Below are 25,559 nucleotides of genomic sequence, written 5' to 3'. Positions count from 1 at the left end.
CCTTGATACACGCTCCCTTGAGAAAGTACACACGACTCGCTTATTGTGGGTTTTATGCAACAGTTTCTCAGCAAAATGAGTGTTCCTCCGCTTCCAGCTGTTTCCCAGTTTCCATGTGACTGAGCAGCGAGTTTCGTGGCGGTGCATGTTTTCAAAACAACTCTGTTTACCCTGAACAGAAAATATGCTGTCAGGATGTGGGCACCCACGCAAATACATGCTAATGTGGACAAACAGTGCAAGGTGACGGTACGCAGGATTTATACTACGACGTGTGCATTTGGCAGCAAAATAACACCGTATATTCCTCTCTATCACATATGATAAAAAAGGTTGAACATTTCTGATGTCCTCCATATATAATTCTGTTTTTTAGTAACATATTTGAAAGGGTGCTACTCCATGCATTGTAAAAGTGTTGATACACAGAATAACCTTTTTCATGTTTATACTGAATATGACTGTTGCGTCGACCAAGAAGTAGGCACTTCAGATCGCAAAACGACGAGACGTGCACACTGCAAAACCAGCAGAGACGACAACCTGCTGCGCATTCAGGAGTACTAGTACCCCTCGAACGTGCCCCCCAGACACCCCGACAACGGCTCCGACTTTACGACGGTGTGTTCTACACCAAGCAGACGGCATTTTCCGATTTCCCGAAGCCTAACATGGGATTGGTGTCTAGAGGCCTTGAATTACTTGCCCTTGTCCAGGATCATTTTACAGCTTGTTCCCTTGGATCAGAAGAACAATATTGCGGGTCATAGAAGTATGACGATGAAGAATTTGATGTTTACAATTTGTGAGACCATCTGCAGTGTGCTTTGCACAGGAGTAAAATAATTGAGGTTATGCATGAATCAGTTGGTGGAGGTGTTGCTAAAGTAGAGTATGTAGGTGGAACCTCTCGGATGAGTCATGAGGAGCATGTGGTATAACAGCTGTGATGAGATGGAGGTCTGTCACATGCATGCACTGGATTCCTCTGATGTGTTTGTGGAAACAAACGAGTGCTGGGCGGGGAGTCGGGCTGTGCGAGCATCTGTCAGAAAGAGTAAACAGCAGCGATAACGCGATGCTTAAAGGAGGGCAACCCAGCTCCGATGCTCTCTTAGGATGCAAGACCGGAGATGGCGGTAGATAGACGAGTCGAAGTGGAAAGAAGCTACCGTATTCTGACTGTGTGACCAAAGAGCAAGTCAGACTGAAAAAAGTCCTTTGACCAAGACGTAGAACCGTTCATCACAAAACTTCCACCAAGGATAAAAATATGTGAAAAGACAAACAGCCAAAATCTTAATGTATAAAATATTATTCTGGATGATAGTCGTTTTGACATTACAACTTCTCACTAGTACCTAATACTGTACTTACTGAACCGATTGAGTTCAAATTTGCATTGTATCACACATAACATTTTTGCATCATCAAACCAATTTTAATACTGTACCTCATAAAGAAAACCCAAATACATCCATCCATTTCCATCCATTTTCCGAACCGCTTGAGCCTCACTAGGGTCGCGGGGGGTGCTGGAGCCTATTCCAGCCGTCTTCGGGCAGTAGGCGGGGGACACCCTGAATCGGTTGCCAGCCAATCGCAGGGCACACACAGACGAACAACCATCCACGCTCACATTCACACCTAGGGACAATTTAGAGCGTCCAATCAGCCTGCCATGCATGTTTTTGGAATGTGGGAGGAAACCGGAGTACCCAGAGAAAACCCACGCAGGCCCGGGGAGAACACGCAAACTCCACACAGGGAGGCCGGAGCCGGAATTGAACCCGGTACCTCTGCACTGTGAAGTCGACGTGCTAACCACTGGACTACCGGGCCGCCACCCAAATACATACAAAATGCAATTTCTACGGAATTATTTTATTTCTTAAAAATGATATTGACATTCACACACAACTGGTTAGCATGTCCGCCAGAGGTCAGGGGTTCCGATTTTGAATCAGTTCCAGTGTCCCAATTCCCAGCCAGTCGTTCTCATGCCAGGACTAGAAAATGGTTGAATTGCCTTAGGAAGGGCATCTGGAGCAAAAACTATCTCCCAAAAAATGATGCCGTCTATTCACTATGGCAATGTTATTCACGGATGGGACAAGCCGAAAGTCCAAAGAACAGCAATCAGAAGCACCAGCCAAAAAATCATGCTGAAGAACTCTTAACTTGTACAGTCAAGTCAATAATAATAAAAAAATAAAATAAAATAAACAAGAGAAACTCTGCCTCTGAATGGCTCAAATCATCATCATCAATATCATCATCATCATAAGAAGAACTGAAGGTTTGGACCCAAATAAAAGTTATGACTGATGGACAGTATAACAGGATAGTTGCACCACGGAAAACATAGAACACTGGAGTATGGCGGGTCACAAAATTGCTGTCCAGAAGAATAATACTGACTAAATGACTTAATAATACACAGACTGTTTTATGAGCGCAAACAGACAGAAGAGTCGCTGAGTCGCAGTGATGTCACTGATGGTGCTGGGTGGTACTCTCTCCCTCCTCCTCCTCCTCCTATCCACGCATCAGCATCGATGTCGTCACCGCTCAAGAGCCTGGGAGTGGCAGAGAGGAGGAAAGGAAGTGAAAGAAAAAGAGGAAGAAGGAGGACAAGAAGGTCGAGCAGCCGTCAGCGATTTCCGGGATTTCCTTCAACTCGCCACTGGCAAGCATCCTGCAGCCTCCAGCAGCAGGTACACTTCATGTTGTTTTTGCAGTGGATGCCCTGAGGGACAATGCAACAGGGAATACTGTAAGGAGGACATTGTGACATTGTTTATCTACCAATCGAAAAGGCTTGCTATCTCTTTGCTCCGGCAACACAAAATAATACATGGGCAGATTGATGTTGAGAATTGTATCTTGGTGTTATTTACCGATTTACTTCTACTACTTTCCTGTTTTTATTTTTCTCAGTCACTATTACCATTGGGTATGTTTGAATATTCTAGTCAGCTAATCTATTCTGTCATCAACGAGGTGACGTTAAGTGACATCTAATTTTAGGAAAAATACAATCTGCGTAACTAAAAACGGATATCAGTGCAATGAGAAAAGAACAAGCAACGGTCGATTCTGCGTCCGTGTCCCGAGTTGAGGGGGAAAAAACCCCAAAGTAATTTACCTTTCCTGTGCATCCTCTGCAGAATGAGCAACATAGGGGCCATTAGGAAATGAAGATGATTGAATGAAATTGGCCTGCCATCAGTTTAAGTAATAAACATCACAGTGATGGATGAGAAACTGCGCCTGCGTGCTTAGAAACAAATTCTGAGTGAGATAAAATGCTCACTTGAACTGATTGACATGCCCATCGAGTTTGGAAAAGATTTTCCCCAGCAAAAACGGGAGTCCCCCCAAAGAGTACTAAGCTGTGTGTGTTTGTCAGCATGGCTGAGGGCCCTGTGTCGACATCAGAGGTGGAGACGTCCTTCCAAAAGTTTGCCGTTCATGGTGACAGCAAGGCGACGGGGAAGGAGATGAACGGCAAGAATTTTGCCAAGATCTGCAAGGACTGTCTCATCATTGACGGCAAGAATGTCACCACCACAGACGTTGACATCGTCTTCACCAAAGTCAAGTAATGTTTTTCGATGCAGAGTCCTTAGGAGCGAAAGTAGTCTCGCGGTCATAACAGAGCAACTAAATTGGTCACAGACTGTTGACATGACAAGCCAGTCACAGATTCCCGTTTCGCACTCAATACTCATTTAGTCTGCACTGTTGAGTTGAAAGCATTTTTAATGTAACGGCACAAATATGATGGGATGCCGTGGAATTCTGCGTCTTTGTGTAAAAGCTCAAACAGCAATATTGTACCTCTGCTGGGCTCTATGTAAAAAAAAAAAAAATGGAGAAGAGTTTATTGACACGGCCAGTAAAACAGTGGGCCAGGAAAGAAGCATCAAAATAAAACAAACAAACAACCCACACCATCACAATTAATGGTTGGCCACATATTAGTTTCACAGATGCGATCTAAGAATTCCTCACTCCACATATAAAGAACGGTTGTTGTGAGCAAGCCGTGACTTGGCTACTGTTGATCTGAAATGTGTTTTTCTTTTTCTTTGCCACCGGAGTAGACCACCCTTAATGGCAAATCACGGAAATTATTTCAATTTATTTGAACACACGCAGGTGCCACACGAAGATTACATTGACTATTTCAGGAGGTCGTTGCAATTTCACATTCCTGCATTACAAAAAAAAAAAGAATATGATTGCATATCCGTCCTCTGGCACCTGAAAGATTTTCCTCAGAGCAGCCTACAACAGCTTTATTTGTCTCCTCAGGTCCAAGTCAGCTCGTGTAATCACATTTGAGCAGTTCATCATGGCTCTGACTGAGCTGGGCCCTAAGCGCTTCAAAGGCAAGAGCAAAGAGGAAGCGCTCCAGCTCCTCTATGGTCTCATTGTTGGCAAGGAGCCTGCCAATGCTGGAATCACTGTGAGTACATTGTCATTAGTTCCACTGCACTCATGCCTCCTTGTGTGGCTGAAGAGGCTCCGGATGAGTTACAGCACAGAAGCGATGAGACTTTGCTTTTCAATTTCAGTCAAATGAAACCTGTTACAATCTCAGGGACGTGGACTAAAAATGATTTGAACCCTTTCAGGGACAGAGGTTACTACAGTGGACAGCTTATCATGTTATGAGGTTTACAGGGTGCATGGAGGGGTTAAACCTTGGAGTGAGCTGATGTTCCCTTTTCAATGGCCCATGTCCACGTTTTGTGCTCTTGAATACACTTCAAAATCTATACGCAACTGCCTGTGCCTTTATTAGCTGCCTTCTCAGAGACTGCTGATACCTCATTAGACAAAATAGACATGAATAATGATGGCAGAACCACTTATATGTTTGTGATTCATCGTGTGTCATTCAGGGTGTGTACATGCACTGCTGGCCCAAATGATCTTTTTTCAGTTTATAAAGGGCCAGATAATCACTAGAAAGAGTCAATATTACATGGCCAAAATACATCTTCTGAAACAAGGCCTCGGTAAAGCATATCGAAACTGGAAGGGATTTTTTTTCTTTCTTTTTCAAAGAAGAGAAATGTACGGAAGCGTGAAGCTGCCAAAGTGGAGTAAAAATGTTTTGACTGGCGAATACGCGCAAACGTACAAGTAGGGTCGAACATCGTCGCAAATCCGTTCGAACATTCTCATAAATACATTCGAAGGTACTCATAAGCTATTTTTCCTATCATTCCAGTAAAAAAACAAAACTCTTTTTAGCATTTAGTCGACAGTATACCAATGCGGTAAAAAATTAAGTCAGTAAACATTGTTTATGATTCCGAATGTTATTATTTCATTACGTCTGCAGTGCATGATTTACGTTCTGCATTTTGCCCCGTACTGCCACGAGCTATATTGACTTCCACATGCGCGTATTGTGTGGCACTGTGGAACCCCCCCCCCATGTAAATCATGCACTTAAGCCATAAAAAACATACAATTATGAATAAACAATGTTTACTTACGAGCTTAATTTTTAAAACGTATCAGTGTAGGTCAAATGTTTTTTATTTATTTATTTATTTTACTTGAGCAAGCCCGTCAATACCGCGTGGAAAAAGCAGGCCAAACATTGATCATGCCATACACCCATAATAAAAAACATATTACGAACAAACAATGCGTACATACTTAATTTTCAAATGTATTGATGTTGGTGTAATAATAAAAGATTTATGGTTTTGGGAAAATACTACATATTTGCGAGTACGTTGGAACGTACTTAAATGTTTTCCAACATATTTGCCAGTACGTTGGAATATATTTGCGAGCCAAAATATTTTGACTCCACAATTGGCAGCTCCATGCTTCTGTAGTAATGTACATTTTTACAAGTATTTGCCCAACACTGTTCATAAAGTTATGGGCAGCCAATGGAGATGTAATCTTCATTATGTTGATCAATTTAAATCACTGAAGTTATTCTAAAGAAATCATGTCACGTTGGTTTCAGAAGTCAATTTTGACATTTGAGTTGGGGAATAAATATACCGGTAGGTCAATTGAATTCTTTGTTACAGCATTCATTTTATGATTTTATAGAGACCAGCAAAGGCAGCGGCTGTGGACAGACTGACCGACTCGTCCAAGTACACAGGAACACACAAGGAGCGATTCGACGATTCGGGCAAAGGGAAGGGAAAGGTTGGCCGTGAAGACATCCCAGAAATGAGCGGCTACGTCGCAGCTTACAAGGGGAGCGGCTCTTATGATGACAAAGTGAAGGAATCATAATCCTGAAGATACATAATACATGATTGTGGTCTTTCTATAATTTCAGATAAATGTTCATGTGCAAGCATATAATCGAAGGCTGCGCTTAACTTTGTGCCTTATTATGTAGCTATCTAAAAGCAAAATGCCCGTTCACATTCATACATTGCATTTTTGGAATGGATAATCATTTATCTGCTGTCAAGCAATGGAACGCCAGCTTTCTTGTTCCACATCATATGTTGTGGATTGATCATTCCTCTGGTCTGCATCAAACAAATAAGTAAATATGCGTAAACAAAGCAGACAACATTTTGAGAGGGCAGTTTTGGATGTCCAATCCAAATGTCTCATTCGTTTTTCTCGATGTGATCCTTTTTGTTTTTTTGGTGCAAGAACAATATTTGGGATGGAAATTGATTTTTGTACAATTGTAAGAATATTACAGCAGTGCAGGGGTAAAAAGAGTTTACTTGGTAGACAGTAATGAAGGTAATTGATCATTTTATTATGTGATGAAAGGTTGAACGTGGACATTTATTTACTTTTCAGGCATTTCATGTAAATGGACAGTTTACATGAAACGTAATATATATATACAGTACATATATACACACACACACTCACATACAAACACCAACACACACACACACACACACACACACACACACACACACACACACACACACACACACACACACACACAAAACTAGCATATATAACAGTGTGTAGTTGAAAAACTGGAGCAAATGGGCCAAAATAAACAGTAACATTGTCTACAGCACAAAAAAAAAAGATTGAGAAAATGTGTCATTCTTGTTCACTTTTTGATGCAGACCAGTGTTATTTGTTCTATTTGCAGCGTTAAAAAAACTGATATATGTAAAAATTCACTGAAAACGTAAAATTGCCCTGTCAAAATGTCACCAAAGGCGAGAGATTTTGGTTTCAAGACTATGAAACCAGTGAACACATAACTTGCATGGCATACTACTCTCTTGATAACTATGCATATATGCCACTTGAGGTTGAGAGTTGAATGGGGACAGGAATGACCCATATCAGAGTACTGCTTGATTGTAGTTGTTGACACAATAGGCCTGAAACAGATGGTTTTGGTTTTGAGACATTGCTGAGTGAGCGTTTCACAATGTAAAGAAAACTCTTGCAAAATGTGAGTGGATATCGCTCCCTCTCACCTGAAACAGAAGCCATTCATAAAGGTCAGATAACAAAGTTGACCACATATACAGTGCTCATGTGTTTGCACCTCTCTGCATCTCATTCTAGCCGCATGTAGCTCGATAAACATCACTTGTTTTGTGTATCCATACACTGAAAAAAAAACAAATTCGAATTACTTAATTTCAACATGTGCATGATAAAAATGTGTCAAACTAACATAAACTATCTCAGTTTCGAGGAAAAGCAGGGACATTTTAGTTTCGCACGTTTGAATCATGTGCAACCTAAGAATATTTACTATATTTTCCGCACTGTAAGGCGCACCTAAAAAACAAATTTTCTCAAAAGTGGACAGTGCGCCTTATACATGGATCAATATTCCGATATCTTGGACGTAGTATTTTAAATGTTCTGGAAAGTGCTTTGTTACAGCTGCAGCAGTTGTTAAAGCTCTATATAAAGAAAGCTGCATTTTTTTTGTACTGTATTCCCTTTAGTGCTGGTCCATCTAGTGGATGCATAACGTAACTGCAGCCACAATTGTAGCTTCTATTCTATGCGCCTTATAATGTGGTGTGCCCATATATGAAAACTGTTTTAAAAAGGCCATTCATTGAAGGTGCGCCTTACACTCCGAAGCGCCTTATAGTGCGGAAAATACGGTACCTTTTCCCCTCATTGTACTTGTGTTGAACGATGTAAGATGAACCAATTGACTTTTAAACTGTCACACCTAAGACATTAAGTTGAGCTCTCATCATTGTCTTTGCAAAATATACTGTATACGAATATGCAGCATGGAGCCTTTTGACCGATTTACTGTATGGGACCTAATGGAAATGTCTCCATTGTAGAACAAAGTAAAGCCAATGCAGTGCCACTGCTAGAATGATTCTAACTAAATTTTCAATAAAGTAATTACAACATTAAAACTGGTACTGTTCCATTTGTGACTTTGCTGATCTCGAGCCATTCAATGTGCATTTGAAACCCCCACCTCAGAAGTTTGAAAATTGAAGTCCATCAAGTGTTTCTTTCAAAGCGCAGAACAGGACAAGAAGCTTTTCTTTTTCATAGAGGAGCTAAAGATTTGTAGTTGGTGCAACCATTTCAAAAAACGGTGACTCAAAATCAAGAAGTACAACAATCATGGTTGCATGCGGCTCCCGGGCTTTCACACGTCAATTGTCGAAAACGCCTCGGCGATAGCGCTGCCATTAAAACAACAGTGCTTAATACATAGAACGTACTACGTCAGCCTATCACCAATCCCGTTACTTGATTGACATAGAGGGCAACCAATCAGATGACTGAATCACCGCATGACATACAACGGTGCTAAGTGCTTAGCTAGTCAGCGAATTACCTCTGTTTTTAAGGCAGGGGTGCCCAATACGTCGATCACAATCGACCAGGAGCAAGCAGAGTGGTCCCAAGTCGACCGCGAGCGGTGGGAGGAGGAAAGGGGGGGGGGGGGGGGAGGGGATTTGTGTGTTTGTGTCTTAAGGTTTCATTTATGTTTGGGCGCTCAGGCTGTTGCTCGTCGTGGCGTGCATGCATATGTGCACGACTGTGTGGTCGTGTGTGTGTGTTCATATGCTTGCACGTGCGCGATCGGGTCGTTCGTGGGAGGTTGGTCGCTCCAAAACTCTTTGGGCAAAAAAAAGTGTGTGTGTGTGTGTGTGTGTGTGTGTGTGTGTGTGTGCGTGCGCGCACACATGTGTGTGCGTGCGTGTGTGTGTGGCTCTTTGCAGTAACATAGTAAATGGCTATGACTGGTTGGCCACCCCTGGACTAGTGTGTAGAACAATTCATCAGTTAATCGGAAAACAAAAATTGACAGATTAATCGATTATTAAATAGTCGTTAGTGAGTCACTCTAAATTTGAAAAATGTGCATTTAATCCATGTGATCATTACCGCAATCAGTATCGGCTGATTTCACTCATGGACGATCGGGATCGGAATCAGCAGCATAAAACCATGATCGGAACACCCCATATTTACACATTCAGAAAAATCAACATGAATCTGTTAAATTATCACCACTGTTTTAGTCTAAAAAGAACCTGTCTCATTCACCAGAAATCACTTCTTGTACAAGCTCAGGCACTCTCTTAGCCCTGGAGAACCCAAGAACCTTTTTCTTCTTTGGAAAATGATGAATTATACATTAAATGACTGTTATATGTTGACTGAACACCAAAATATATGTTTATTCAAATATTCAATGCTTTAATCCTAATTTAGGATGAGGGCCAAATTTGACCCGTTGGAATTTAAGGGTAGCGTTTGAGTAGCAGAATTTATAGGGGCCAAATTTGACCTCGTGGGTTCTCCAGGGTTAGACTTGACTCCAGTACTGCATGTTACTCACAAAAAAAAAAGTTTTTTTTTTCCCCATCGTAAGTACATTTTAGATGGATGAACTTTAGCTCACCGTGCTTCCTGTGAAATGTTATGTACATTGCAATGACCTGGAATATTTAACAGTTTCAAAAATAAACAGCTCAAAGCAAAGAATGGTTAACCTTTCTGCTGCACAGCGACAATGCCCTCAGCTGAATTTAGTTTGGACTGCCATTAACAGACTTTGTGGCCTATCTATGTGTAGTTTGCTTTGCTTGTTCTTCCTTAACTGTGTACTTGTGTACGGGTTCTTTCCAGTCAGTTCCCTCTCCTAAGATACTGACACAAGATCTGGATTTTTGCCACGGAGCCGACACAGTTGCCGCCCAAAGCTCCTCAGGGAGGATTACATACAACAGCTGTATTTCTCTGCACATTGCAGTACATGTGACAAAATAAAGTACCATTACCTCGAATGAGAGCCGAGAACTAAAGAGAATTCACCATTTCAGGGACAGTGGTTACTACGGTAGACAGCTTACAATGTTATCAAGATACAGGGTGCATGAAAGGGTTAAATTAAACCACCATGTCCGTTTTGTCGCCACGTGCACTTTCTTTCTGCGCCTGTCTGCAGGAATGGAGTGGTGTACTGTACTCATTTTAAAAACCTTATGTTTGAGTCTGAAGTCTGTGACGTGATTGAACCGCCTGTGAAACCTTTCCCCAACAGATGGCAGTATTGTGAAAGAATTTGGCTCGCAATGAGGAACACTCCTGCCTGGACTTCACTTTAGGGCATTTATATCCACCATCGGCATAGTTTTGATTAGACTCCACTACACAACATTATGGTAAAGCTGTGGGAGGAATAGGTCAAAAAGGCGAGCGGGTATCCCTCAAAAAGACTAATTGGCAATTCAGTGAGTAAAGAGAAATGATTGGGGTTACGGTGTGGCAGATTTTTAGTGAGGGTTCACAAGAATAGAGCTTTTGAAGTCGTTGTCATCAAATGCGCAGGTCTGGTAGAAAGCCAAGAAGAACACAGGCGAGGAAGGGCGGTGGAGAATGAAAATGTTTGGCACAGGGGAGCATTCCTCAGAGAATGACATAGGAAATAGAGATTGGAAAGGGAATAGGCTGAGGAGAGAAGCGCTGCACAGGAGATCGACAGTGACGTAGGAGGTGGAAGAGGTAATATAAAGAGCCCAAAGTGTTACCTACAGGTGATAGGAAATATGTAGCGGGTAGAACAAAAGTAAATGGGGAAAAACAGATGTGAAGATGTGAGTTGCAAATGAAAGTGTGTAGTGGAGGGTCGTGAATTGTCGGCTTGTGTAGTGTAATGTATAGTGCAGTCTAGTTTAGTGTAATGGCAGGCACACGAAGAAAAGGTGCAACTGAGGAAAAGGTCATCGAAGGAGAAAAGCGGGAGGGGATGTGTGAAGAATTAGAAATGTGTCAAAGTAAGAGGGAGGCCATCGACAAAGGGAGCTGGAGAACAGGAATTGGTCACCAGGTACAAGGAAGAATGTGGGAAAACAAGTGAGGGAAACAAGAATTAATTTACAGAAAAAAAAAGTGAGGAAGAAGAGCCGCAAAGGAATTTTTGAACTTCATTCTAGAAGACATATGTTGCCTATCGCAGAGGCCTCGTTGACACCAAAGTGATCCGAATGCCAGCAGCCGCATCTTCATAACATGACTAACGCGCCGAAGGAGCAATTACTAAAAGAATTACCATAGAAACAGAAGTTGCCCAAATCGCGCTGACAGTAAACTAGATGCCACATCGCAGATTTTAGTGGTTCTCCGGAGAGGAGTTTAGAGGAAGGTTGCCGCAAGCTGAGCGACACAGGCTGTGTTGATCATAAAACAAGGATGAATAAATACCACATGCATCCTATCAATGTGGGACATCCCAACCTCCACCCACCCTCCATACAAATACTTATTAGCGCATAAATCCCAATCCGATCTTGATCCATTCATCTCTCACTCATGAACAAGGCACAGAAGACAACCACACCATCTATAGGACTTCACTCCCAACCATGGCCTCTGTTATTGAGGTGCTCCAAATGAGTTTTGATCAATTTTCAATAAAACCCCTGTCATGTCAATAAATAAATGGTGACAGTGACAGTTTTTGGCTGGAGATGCACCATCAGAATGTTAGCCACAGTATCTATATGCACAAAGGATAAATACAGGGAAGGAAATGCTCATACAAACGACACATCCCACTTGCCTCCTCTCTCTTTATTTCTCTCATTCTTTATCTCCTTCAGGTGACATGTGACAGCAACCTCTCGTTGACTTCACAGTATACAAATATGAGCAGTTGTCTCACTGGCTCCCGCGCTGTTTACTTGCACATTATTGCCAGTGACACCAACATCAGCTGAGATGCTCGCTCGGTTCCGCAAATGAGGAGCGGCAGTGCTAACCACTGGTCCACCACTTTGATGATTTGATTTCCATGTCACACTTCATTGCGCATGACTGAACCGCAACCGGCCTGTGGGACTTCAAATGTTAAAGCAGGAATAATCTTCAATTGTATGCTGTCACAAGTCATTTAAATGGCTCGATAGCTACTGTATCTGTCCAAACGGGACACCTCCTACAATCACATCTGCTTGGGAAAACATTGTGTGATTGTATGATGCTGTGCAGCACTTTTTCTTTTTAACCTTTGTGTTTCACTTTGAATATTTGAGCGTTTGCTTGGATTGGGCATCATGATCTGCCTTTATGTGGCAATCTGGCCACTCTGTCATGCAAAATGGGCAGCCTACCTTCCTACCTTCCGGTACAATACATATATAGCATATATTTATCAATCTATGTTGTGAACTAGCCATTCACCACCCTACATATCCATCCAATCATCTACCCACATATCATTCATCCATCTACATCCAGTATGTGGTAGGGTAAATAGCCAGCCATCTGCCTACGTCTCTATCCATTTACCTCTCCATCACTTATCAACCTACTCGCATTACCATCAATCATTTCTCCGCTTGAAGATGACACACATTGTGGACAATGCCACCACATATAGTTACATCTATTTTTCTTGATGACGGGTTGATGGTGTGTGATGCACATATTGCACATAAATTATGGGGCTTATTGGGTAACCTATTCTAACACTAACAATTTGAATTGTATGCATTATGCTCGAAAGACCAAATCCAAAAGAAAAGATGAAACAGAGCATTTTATGTGCAAGTGTGTGGGATGGCCTTGGAGGCCCCTTTAAAATGGTGCGATTACATGGGGGGAGTCAAAGCAATGACCTCCTCCTCCTTGTTAAATGTGTTGAAGGGATGGCAAATAAGTGTGTGTGTGTGCGTGTGTGCATGTGTGTGTGTGCACGTGTGTGTGTGTGTGTTTGTCTCCAGCCCCACGTTTATTGCACTTTGTGGACTGTGAAATGGGGGTTAATAGGAGCTGCTGTGCCCACCTCATCTATTCACCCTCAAGACAAATAGGTATTATATATACCGGTACTCAGTTGAGCGCAAAACAAAAAACCAAAACCTGCTGCCCATGGGTAATAATATACCGTCTACTACTTTATGAGTAAATACTTTGGTCAGTGTATTATAATCGTGAGAGAAGTAGCAGATATTCCTTCTGGGATGCTAGTCCACGTCTAAGGCTGAACAAGCACACACATTCTTAAAAATAGTATTTTCAGTCATATAATGGGAAAAAGAAGTTCGGCATTCCTTTCTGTTATTATTATTTTATAATTGATGCTGAATTATCTTTTTCCTTATTGGGCATCCTAGAAAGAGATTTTGCGATGCTACTGCTATGCCACTGAATGTTTTTATTTGCAGCATATGAAAACAGTGAATTCCATGCCAGTCAAATATAAAACAAACAGCAATCATGGAAAAGTTACACAGACGGTGACTTTCAGTAAGTTGTAGAAAGTACCATAAATGAATCAGTTATTTCAAGTAAAACGGGAGCGCTTTCACAAAAGAAACAGACAGCGGTGTTTGTACTCATCTCTCCACCCCAATGGCGGTAATGTTATAAAAACCATATCTCATTAAACAATGACATTTAAAACGTATTCTTCTATAGCAACCCAAGAATGTTCCTGACTTGTTCTCAGCTTGACAGTGACCACATGGACCTTCTTGCCGCTCTCACACTTCCTCACGCGTGCACACGCGTGCAACGGAGGGCTATCCCGTCGCTTCGGTCTGTGCTGAACTGTATTTGCAAACGTTGTGTGGGCAGACAGCAGCTGTGTGAAACCTGGTAGTGGTAATGAAGGCTGGAAGACAAGGAAAGAGGTGGAGAGGAGGTCAAGTAGACCACAGAGCAGCGTGCGAACGCACACACAGGTATGCCTTTATTGCAACTCCCTGCTGACTTAGAGGACAATGTAAATTCTGTCATGGATGAATAATAACACTGCGCGTGCACAGATCTTCCTACACAAGCATGTTTTTCGTGTCTATATTCTCCCTAATTTCTGACACCAGAGCAGACCTCAGGCACATAATAAGCAGCGAGTAAAAATAGCAACACTGGATTTGCACAAATCCCAGATGCTTGGCTTCCAGAAGATGCTAATTTTGTTGCGGGGCCACACAGTAAGGCATGAAGCATAAGTGTTTTCCTAGAAAGCGCAAAAAAAACCAACAAAAAATAAACAGGATTTGGCTTCTTTTTATAAATGAATAGATTGCAAATCATTATGATCAAAACCTAAGCGGTAACATAATGTAAATTATTGGTATTTTCAGAAGTTGCATATGGTATTTACATACAACACTTACACAGGAGGCATTCCTCTTAAAAACCCAGATCCATGTCTCTCAGCCACATTTCTATTCGTAACAATATGTTGCGAATAACTCCAAGATGTGCAAATGAAACTCTGCAAGTAGAGGAGCAGACTGTTACATTACTTTTGAAAACTGGCTGACCTGTAGAAGTCATTTCTCACTTTATGGGGTCTTAACCTGTCAGTGCTCATCACATTATCATAATGTTCTCTGAACTAGCTCTCGCCGTGTGGGTGAGAAGAGCTTGAGGGAATTTTTTTTCTCAGTAAAGAGAGGAAAAAAAAAAGACCGGTCTGTAAAAACTAAATGAGGACATTCCGTTACATGTAACATGACACGGACAGATTCTTTGTCACTTCCCAAAAAAAATTGTTGTTTTGTATGCTGGACTGGTTAGCAGTCTTTTCTCCCCACAATAGAAATAATAATTTTCTGAATCTGGTTTTAAAAACTACACTGAAAATTCAGAATGATCAAAGAATAAACATGGCCGAATAAACAAAAAAACGAGTTAGAACGATGCGAGTCAGCGTACGGTACCTCTCCACAGTTCACGTCATTTTGAACAAGAGATGTTAAAGGCGGGATCTCACTGAGTGGCGAATGACTGCCAGGTAGCGAATGTTAGATCCCACTCATCTGGCGAATGTTGGCAAACATCCGGAGGTCGCCTCAATCCTTCGCAGCACTTTTACTGTCCAAGATTGGATTTCACTCATATGGAAATGATTCCACGACCCTCGTGAGGGTAAAAAGGTTCAGATAATAGATGGATGAATGGGAATGAATTATGTGCAACTCATAAAACTGAAAAAGGATTATTTACAGGTGAGCCCTGGTCATCAAATCTCTCTTATGCAAACTGCTTCACCACTTTTTTTTTTTTTTTTTGCCTTCCTCGTTGTTGTACCACTCCCTCACAAACAAGACCCTCACTCTCTCAGGCTTTCTCTGTGACAACCTTTGAATGTGTTTTGGTCTCTGCGGGTGAGCTCAACTGTTGCTCTGTGTCGGGAAGTATCAAACAAAAGCAGCAAAACATAGTGATTTCTCAGACTGGCTAAGTGTGTGCGTACGTTTGTTTTTGTGTGTGGGAGTTTGTGTGTGTGGTCTGATACTGCTGTCTGACATGTCCGATATGACAGACGGTTGTCACGGGCTGTTTGATTGACAGTGCCTCAGTCGTAACCTCAATGCTGAAAGACATTTTTGAAGAGTTGTGTCGTCTGCAGTCAGATCTGCTGAGGTATTTTGCAGACTGCAAATGTGAAATGTTTTAATTTAAAAAGGTTGTGCCAGTATAATAGAGTGTCCCACTGCATTATATATAGACAATTACATACATACATATTGTCAAAATAAGCCATTTTGCATTGCAATTTGCAAATTTCACATGCCATGCCTCACTAAAGCACAGTGAATAGCAACAAAACAGAGAATCAGTTTTTCCCGATAACTAATCTGCGGAGACTCTTCCCAAATGCTTCGCTGGCTGGACGCAAGCATGTTAATGTGCTGCATTGCACTGATGTCACTTATGCACAGGTGCTTCTTATGCCACACCGGTTCACTAGCAACGAGATTGGGCTATAGTATGGAAAGCCATTTGGGCTGACTACTATCGCAGCTAAATACGCTGCGGAGTCGCTCCTAAGCAGTCATCATCGCCTCTATGGTAGCAAATAAGCTCCGCTTCTTTCAAGTATCGTTTTGAGAGATAACAGAAGACGGAGAAGCATTGGCGCAGGTCACCCTCAGATTTAGGATGATCATCATCCACCTAAGTTGACAAAAAAATCTCTGGTAAAACAGAGGCTATTTAGATGGCTTAGTTGATGATGCGCTACAACTTCCGATGTGTTGAAGTTACGCAAGAAAAGCAGAGTTTGTAACTCTTCCTGCAGTCGGAAGAGCAAAGCACTCTCCAACGCAGATGAATTTTACAAGTCATGCATGCTGCTTCATGCTACTGTTAATTTTGGACTTGTTTCCTGGTCTATTGTATCAGAAAAATGTCATACGGCCGAGGGGCAACCAAGAGTGAAACTGCCCCCCCCCCCCCGCCCTCAAAAATCAATAAGCGAGACAGCAGCAACAATTAAATGATAACAAGCTGATGGAACGGTCAAAATAAATTGTGAACAATCATAAGTTAAGTACATGTCGTGTATCTTCAGAAAAAACACCAACGTATATTGAATGAATACATTGTTTTAAGGGAATAACATTATTCTGTATAAAATTACGTTGTTTTCTCAAATTAGTTCAAATTGATTTATGGCTTCCTCAGAAAATAGCTTTTGAAATATAAATAAATGAGTCAGATTGATGCTTTCATTGAATATCATTGTGCCAACCTTCACAAACGCGCTCCTCCCTCAGATATTTTGCAAATGTTGACAGGCTTGGCTTTGCTGCTGTTGAGTGCTGAGATTTGGCAAGGAAGGAAAGGGAAGGGAACATTTTTTGCGTGTCACTGAATCCTGAAGGGAGCTGATGTTCTGCCAAACGTGCTGAGTGCAATCTATGACAACAGCAAAGCTAGCGAGGATGCTCCAGGCCAAAGTATTCAAACCAACCATCATGTGGGACATGACGTGGACGCCGCGTGCCGACAAGAGGCTCCAATGTCACCAACGGGGATGAAACTATGCTGAAATGTGTCACCGGCACCAAGCTTTGTGACTAAGAGGGCAACAACAGATGGAGTTTGATGTGATCATTCAATTAAAAATTGTCAAAAGTGAAATCTGAGGGCTTCATGCTTCACGCAGTGAAATTGTATCGTATTTTAACACATAGTAGCAGTGAAACCTTTGGAAACGCATTCTAATGCTACCGAATGAAGGGTGTTTCCCATCCTTTATGAAAACAAACCCGCTTTGAGTTTGCTATTATCAAGAAGCATCACCCGAACACAACCACAGGTCAACAGATTGACTCGACATTACATTTGTTAGAAATAGTTCCTGGGGAGAATTTATTGTTTATTTGATTTTTAGTGAAATTGTAACGTCCTGGTTTTTAATTTTGAAGATCCGGTCACCTTTGGGGGGGGGTTCCGGATGGGGTCCAGCCCACCAAATTGCTTGTGCCTTGTAAAAATGAACATTTATTATTTTTCATTTTTGTATCACAATAGTTATTTTGCGTTAATGAATAAAACTGTTGAGTTATGTATCAGTCAGAAATGAAAAAATATAAAGAAACAATGGCATTTTGTTTGATGAATGGGAGTCTAATCTGCAACAGCCGTTCATGGCTGCAGAGTTCGAAGCGTGTGCGGCTGTGTGATGACTATGACAGCTGCTTGTCCCGCCTCCCCGACGGACCCGCGCCGATGGACTGCATCTTGACGGAAGCGCGCAATGATTCTGCAGGGTCTGGTTTGTGAAAGACTTGTCATATCTCGCCCAGCCCGGCACACGGAACGATATTTATCTAGTAGTGTGACAGCGTGACTGTCATTAACGACAAAAAGGTCGAATGGTTTGAGAAGACCATTTGCTGAGCACAACTATTAAGGTGATATTAAAGGTTCCAGAAAGGTATTTTTAAAACCTCGGTTTCACTATGTCCTGACTGAACTTCTGTCAGGACAAATTCACTGGAAAAAGTTAAGCGAAAGGCCAGATGTCATCCTGTCTGCTGTTCAGGTCAATGACCTTTACGGGCCAAAGAGCGTCCGCAGACGCAATAACACGGAGCATAAACAAAGTCATGTAGAGGCTCACTCCCTCGCGAGTAGCCTGTGAGACGGCTGTGCCACTCAAGAGTTGAAAGCCAAAGGAGGATGAGTGATGATTATGGCTACGCAGAGCATCCATTGTGAGTCGACACTCACACACAAGCGCGTTTACGCACTCGCCACCTGCCATCCGTTCTCGTCATCATTCGTGCCTGCTCTGACAAGCATTCAAACACCCGCCCGCATGATATGGATTCACAGCATTCACACCAAGTATGTGAAAGAAAGATGAGTTTTAGTTAAGCGGCACGTTCCGATGCTAATGCATGCTAATGGCTGTATCATACCTGATATAAAAAGACGTGGGCTTTCCATTATTCATCACAAAGGCTCACATTTGATTTACCCCCCCAACAAAAAAAAAAAAAGCAGTTAAGTATTTCAGGGATAAGATCAGACATTCGGCTCCAGATAAAAATCATGAATAAACACGATTGTAGGGAAAAACACAAAGAAGGTGGGAATATCACAGTTCATTCTTGTCCTTGGAAAGAAAACTGGATTCATGACAGCTGAGTCACACATCACTTGGCTCTCTCGGGAATGGAGTTTCGCCTCAGCATTTACTAAGCAGCTATTTATCATCTTAGCTCATATGCAAAGATGTGATCATGATGTACTGTACTTGGGCATAATTCTATTTGAGGGCGTGGGCACACCGTGATTAAGTATATTTGAGGCCGGGGTTACACCAAGTGCTTGAAGAAACGTGATAAATGTACGGTCGTTGTTTGGAAGAGACATCCTGTAATCTTATTCAGCATGACTGAATAGAAATGTGACACAATCAAACATTTTAAGGTTATAAAATGCTAGAGGTGGTGGAAATTTGTTTTAAGTTTGAATCCGGTGTGGATCGATGCGATTGTGTGTTAGTGTGCATATAGACTAGGGAAAGGTACCCCCTTTCACATTTGAGCTGGTTCGGTTCCAATTCTCGGAACCTGGGAATCGATATTGGTACTCGGAGGTACCAATTTTCAGTACTTTAGTTCTGTTTTTTGTGATAACAAATGTTAATTTATTTAGCAATAAAATAAAAGCATTTTAACAATTATTTTTCAAGATGTAAAATTTGACAAGTAACAAATGAACATAATTCAAATCAAATGAGCCGAAAAGAATGCAGTAAAAATAAAAGCAAAGGCTTTACTACAATATACCTCATAAACTGTTTTAGTTTGGTTTGGCGGCGGGCATGTCTTGCTCTCTTCCAAACCTGGAAATGCAGTTTTACCATATGTTAAATCCAACGTCACTACGCTGGTGTGCTTGTCCCGTGTTCAAGTGTGCCATGAACAATTGCCAACTCTCCTCCTCCAACACAGTCACGACTTTGAAAGACGTACTGTGGAACTGAACCTTAATTTCACGGCGCTCAGTCGTACCGACCCGAAGCGGTCCAAACCAAAAAAAGGGCTTTGGTGCCGATCTCTAGTGTAGGCGTGCACGTAACAAAATGCGTGGTGATATAAATGTGTTTGTGTCTGTTTCAGGTCATGTGTGGGAAGGGGTGAATATTTATCCAATTGACGGTCGCACACAAATATACAGCATATACTGTGTGTATGTATGTATGCATGTACAGTATGTATATAGAGTAATATATATATATATACTGTATATACACGACTGTTCAGTATGAATAAGTGTGTGTGTGTATGTGCGTAATCTGTGCTGCGGTGTCTTGCACATGAAAATGAATGCACAGCGAGATACACGTCACCTGCGGTGCAGCTCATCAGCTCTGATGAATGCTGTTCCCAGCTGCATTTGTTTCCTCTAATAATTGTGTTCTTTAGCTCCCCGCTAGTCATTTTTTCATTCTTTCTCATGCACAATCCACAAACTCATGCGCAGATATGGATTGCCATGGTCTGCCATCCCATGATGTGTGTGATGGTGAGGAACATTAGACATTCACAGGGTGGCTAAACCAGTATCAGACCTGGCCAAAAGTCCAAAACCTGAGCTCATAAGTTACCTGACATAGCCATGCTACAAAATGTTAGTAACCACCACCTCTCTCTCTCTCTGTGTGTGTGTGTATATATATATATATATATATATATTATATATATACATATACACATACACATTCACACACAAACACAGACACAGACACACACACACACACACACACACAAAAAGTACTTCTTTTGGATGAAATTTCAGGACGAGCCTAAAATGCATTCAAACCTTTAAAGGTGAACTTTATGTGACGTTCTCTAAGCTTTTGAATGCACATGTCCAACTGTTAAACGTTTCATTACTTTTTGCACAAGTTGCTGTTCTCTACCACTAAATGCCTTGGTTCAATTAGAGCCGGTGTTTAAACAGTCGTCGTCATCACGCTGTTCACATTTTGACTTCATGAGAGCAAGACGACACCGAACAATGGATCAACAGTACCTTGCCATTGTGATGCTTCAAACAGGATGTTTGGGCACTGATCTGAGAGTGTGACCAGTCAACTGTGCACACCACCTTTTATCCAAAGTCATTCGGGACAGGCGCCAACTCACCCGTGACACAACTCGAATGATGATAAGCAGTATAGAAAACGGATGGATGGATAGATGGAAAGATGCATTGTAGCGTAGAGAATAACCTCCGGGTTGTAGATTTCAAGGGTGGATGAAGTTGAAGTGATCTCCAACCTTCTCGAGCAGCCACAAGCAATGTCATTCGATATATTACAAATATAAAATGTATATTTTCTGAAATATTTTGAAACATTATAAATGTCAAGGTAATGGCAAGTCATAATCATTATGAAAAGCATCATCCCTATCAAAAGGATATGGTTTGTTTTCATTTCCATAGATCAATGTTTTTAACAGCTTCTTTGTGGAATGTAGACAGTTGTAGGCCCAAAATGGACATAAAGTAGGCGCTCAAACTTCCTCTCAGACCATTGTGGCTTTTAGACATTTGGTGCTTCTTGTATTCCGCAAGCCTTCCAAAATGCTCAATGTTGTCTCAAGGGTGGGTGTGAGGAGTCGTTTGAAAGTACAAAAATTGCGGTGACTGCAGAGTCATAACCACCAAATAAATGAATAATTCTTAAATCTTAGATTATGACTCGCTGTCCTTCACACCCTGCAATTTAATAGTCTTGCCAATCCTGTGAGACTTGTTCCATCATTAAGCCTCGCTGAGCATTAAATGAAATGTGCCACTTACATCAACAAATGATTAGACAGTTGTGTTTGGCACATTGCACAAAGGCATGCAAATTGCTGAGCGTAATTCAGTCGGGAGTGCGGCAAAAAAAAAAACCACGGGGGTCTGGCGACAAAAACAACAGCCACCAGAGAGAAAGAAGTGAAGAAAAATGACAGTTCCCGAGGCAAAAGATGCGATCAAGTGTGATTAAGAAGAAGGCAGGAGGAAGATGGCGGCGACATAATCAGCCGCCGCAGCATGAGGTAGCAAACAGCAACACCCGCAAAGCCGCAGCAGCGATATAACGAGGGATCAGATGTGTCACATGACAAGGAGAACATTAGCCACTTGTTATCAATATAATTAGTGCTGCTCAGGCACCTGATACCGTTCACTTGGTCTGAAACTCGTGTTTTTTTTTTTTGGTACACGTTCAGTGTTACAGTAAACAAATCGTGTTTGTGTCACTGTTCAATTGTGTGGTTGATGTATGCTATGAGAATACCTATCAATGACATTTTGATTTTCTACTTTGCACAGATGCGCACGCACACACACACACACACACACACACACACACACACACATAGATACACTAACCTCCTGTTTGGTGTACAGAGAAGGTTTGCTGCTCTTTGAATTAGACCAGAATTTTACTTCCCGCTGGGTAAAAAGAATTTGTTTTTGTTTTTTGTTTTTTTCCCCAAAGCCTGACTCAATGTCAAAGCCAACTTTTGAATACTTTTTCGGTCATTTTCTTAGCAGCCACTATTATCCAGAGAAGTCGGACAGAGTTAGGCGAATGAACTGATTTTGCAAGAGATCGAAATGTGAAGAGTGCAGAAAAGTTATTGATCTGTGCTTCTTAGCCTGTGGAGGGACACGGTGAGAACTGAGTTGGAATCTATCCCGCACCAGCACCAGTCAATCACAGGGTGATGGTGAACAGCACATTGAGCGAGAATTGATCCCTCACCAGCTGCACTAAAGAAAGCCACGTGAAGCATGACATTACCATTGGCCCATTCTAAAAGTTAGGGATACCCTTCTTGGTCAAAGAAATCCAAATGACAGCCTTCATCTGTATCAAAACCATAAGAGCTTCGATCTTGTGTGGTTATCGAAAGCCTTTATTAACAATTAACACACGTCAACTTGCAGGGATTGTGGGGATCAGTATAATCTAGACAGGGCATTTTGTACAGATGTGCCAAAGAGTCACATTCTGGAATAAAGTTGAGAACACTGCCATCATAAGGAAAAGAACACCTGGTAAGAGGGAAACTCAAAAGTCATCGTATTGGAAAAGGTTGACAAAATAAGTCACCTGTTGATTCGATCTTGTGACCGGATTCAGCTGCAATGGGTACGTCATTCTAATGATTAAAAGTCGCAGGTGCTACGACCTTGATATGGATTGTTTCACAAATCCAGCAGCAAAATCCTGCCGGGGCATATGGTCATGTTTCTGCCTGTAAATCGATTAAATAGCAAGCCATCAAATGACACGTTGAACCAATTCACCAATTCTATATTGTGAGTAAATATTAGTGTGGAGCATAGCACGCCACCATAGAGTGATTGATCGCCATACTGCGCAGCACACTTTTCTGTTTGTCGGAGTGTTGTGTTGTGCAGTGGCAAAAAGTCATATTTGCTGCTTTCGATAAACCCATCTGTATTTGATGTACGGCTTTAAGCGGTCGCTCACGGCTTTGGTTCAGATACTTCTGCCGGAGCGTAACTGTGCGCATTCCCAAAAATGTAGTGGGGTTGTGTATCTGATGTGCAAATGTTTACCAAATGTTTGGGGCTCACATATGCTGAGATGTAATCAGGATTTAGCAATGTAACAACAAAAAAGGTAACAGAGCTTTATTCAGCACATGGGGCTATTTTAAAACGTATACAGGTACATATACTTGTGTGTGTGCTTGTATGTTTATGAGAATGCTATTACATTAGATGCTCCTATACCTGAAGATGTGCATTTAATCTCATGTGCCTGCCCTCCACAGTAGGCAACAAGGTCAATATGAACGGCCTCCATGACATCCATTATAGAGATCTGCATTTAGTGGTTTGTTTACTCGAACTTAAGTGGCAATACACAGTGCAGCGAGAAATATTTTAACCTTGGGATGACATTTAGCCGAGTAAAGAATTACAAAACTCAATGTTCTTATCTCGCAGGCCATGTCATGTTTATCCTGATCCTATTAGTCTTCGAGCCTGGGGTGTGTATACTGTATATGTACTTTTGCACAGGTAAAAAAAAACATTCCAGGTGAAAGTTTTGAATTATTCATGATTTTTTTTTTTTTTTGAAGCAGCATTCAGAAACCTCCGTTTTCATAGCTGTTGTAATGCCACTGTGTGCCCATCAATTTTTGCATATCATAGCATTCCTGTCAGCCATGTTTTGTTTGCTCACTACAGATAAACTCTGCTGGGGAGATTTTGTCTCCATGCACGCCTGTTCTGAGAGCGGAAAGTGGAACCTCTGAATGGTAACTGTAGTGCATGAACATAGTGAACCGTGACAATTGCTATTCCTGCAATCAACATTATTGTTCTCTTTTGTGTACATACTGTGTACACAAACACGCAGCCAAAGAAAATCTGTTCTTGAATCTAGTTTCGGTTTTACATGATATTTAATATAAATTGTTGGTCCAATTCCTAGTTAGCTGACCGCCACTGAGTTTTCATTTCAAAGATCGATTACACTTGGCAGTTAATATCGTTTACAAGATCAAGTGTTTCCCCTGTTGGTGTCTTCATTTTAGGGCCTTTCACACTTCCAAATCTTGTGCGACTGAATATTTGTCTTCTTGCCTCTTAGCTGGTCTAAGTTCATAACTGCGCGGCCGTGAGTCGACCGTATTATTATGCTGGATTTTAAAATGCCAAATGCTCAAGTGAAGTTGCACAAAGGCCGTTGAACCCTTTTTCGATATAATACTTTTTTTTTAGTTTAAGTTTAAATTTGTTTGTTTGAAATTGCCCCACTGAAAATGTTTCTTGACACTAAAATACAGTTTGCTCCTATGCACAGTTTGGATTTAAGAAAAGAAACCAATTCGTTGTTTGTTATAAAGTGAGATGTATTCGGTAAAATATACTTTAACCAAATATATAATAATTCTTTAGAATTTTCAAGAGGATACTCAAATACTGATATATTTGATAGCTGCAGCCCTGCATTCAACCTCCCTGTTATATCGTCGTATTTTCTCGACTTAATAAATGAATTGTTGAACTAACGTAACACCGGATAAATTGGTTTCTGTGTTATGTAGCAACCTTCAAAAAGAAGACTCAACTCATTTTCTCTGTTTACAATTGTTTGGAACGCTGATGAAAATTTAAACGAGCATATTTCTTAATTCGATATGTTGTTGTTGTTGTTTTTTTATGTGATACTTTTTTATTAGATCAAAAGTAAAGTGCAGTCATTCTGCTCTTAAACAGTAAATTAGGTACCGGTAATCATACATTACTTCGCGTCACGCTACACCAGTACTACTACTACTACAACTGCTCAGACCACTACTATTACAACTACTACTGCTATACTGCTAAATATGGATGCGAAAGATTTGAAAACGGACTTTTTGTTGATTGAGTTTAAAGAGCGATGAGCAGAAAAATACATTTCCTGTGTCAAATTCATATGCAGGCATTAGTAAGAGTAGTGCTTTAGGTCGTGAGCTTGTGTGCTGCCGGTAGCATGAAAGGATGCTGCGATTAAATTAGAAGCTTGCCTTTCAAGACCTTTTTTTTCTGATGCGCCATCCACTCTCATCTGCTCTTTCTACTAATGAAAGCAATGCCATAATGGCAACGCACTTCAAACAAACTCACAAAGACACCGAAGAAAAAGAAAGATCACTCGTGTGCGTGCGTGATCTCACACAAAAGGAAGGTAAGTCGAGATGGCCCTTGACCGCCGTTGGCAATTCTACCTCAGTAAAAGTGGTCATGTGTTTGTGCATGCCTGTGATTAGCCTCCAATTTAC

The 25,559-nt window shown here is 41.4% G+C and overlaps 1 protein-coding gene across 1 annotated transcript; it reads left to right on the top strand.

Moving 5' to 3' along the window:
* Positions 1-2,490: 2,490 nt before the first annotated feature.
* On the top strand, positions 2,491-8,381 carry LOC147200339 (tubulin polymerization-promoting protein family member 3-like). The gene is made up of 4 exons (XM_086121088.1): positions 2,491-2,717; positions 3,413-3,604; positions 4,321-4,474; positions 6,094-8,381. Exons 1-4 carry the CDS (start codon positions 2,491-2,493, stop codon positions 6,283-6,285), a joined length of 765 nt encoding a protein of 254 aa, XP_085977214.1. The 3' UTR covers positions 6,286-8,381.
* Positions 8,382-25,559: the final 17,178 nt, after the last annotated feature.

This window comes from Hippocampus guttulatus, chromosome 9 (genome assembly GCF_054856545.1).
Source record: "Hippocampus guttulatus isolate MCC_2025c chromosome 9, RoL_Hgut_1.0, whole genome shotgun sequence".
In the NCBI taxonomy this organism is placed as follows: domain Eukaryota; kingdom Metazoa; phylum Chordata; class Actinopteri; order Syngnathiformes; family Syngnathidae; genus Hippocampus; species Hippocampus guttulatus.
This window is presented reverse-complemented; position numbering and strand designations above follow the sequence as displayed.

Coding starts and splice junctions, on each gene's coding strand:
- LOC147200339 (XM_086121088.1), top strand. CDS start 2,491: ATGTCACTGATGGTGCTGGGTGGTACTCTCTCCCTCCTCCTCCTCCTC. Junction 2,718..3,412: donor CCTGCAGCCTCCAGCAGCAG/GTACACTTCATG, acceptor TGTGTTTGTCAG/CATGGCTGAGGGCCCTGTGT. Junction 4,475..6,093: donor CTGCCAATGCTGGAATCACT/GTGAGTACATTG, acceptor ATGATTTTATAG/AGACCAGCAAAGGCAGCGGC.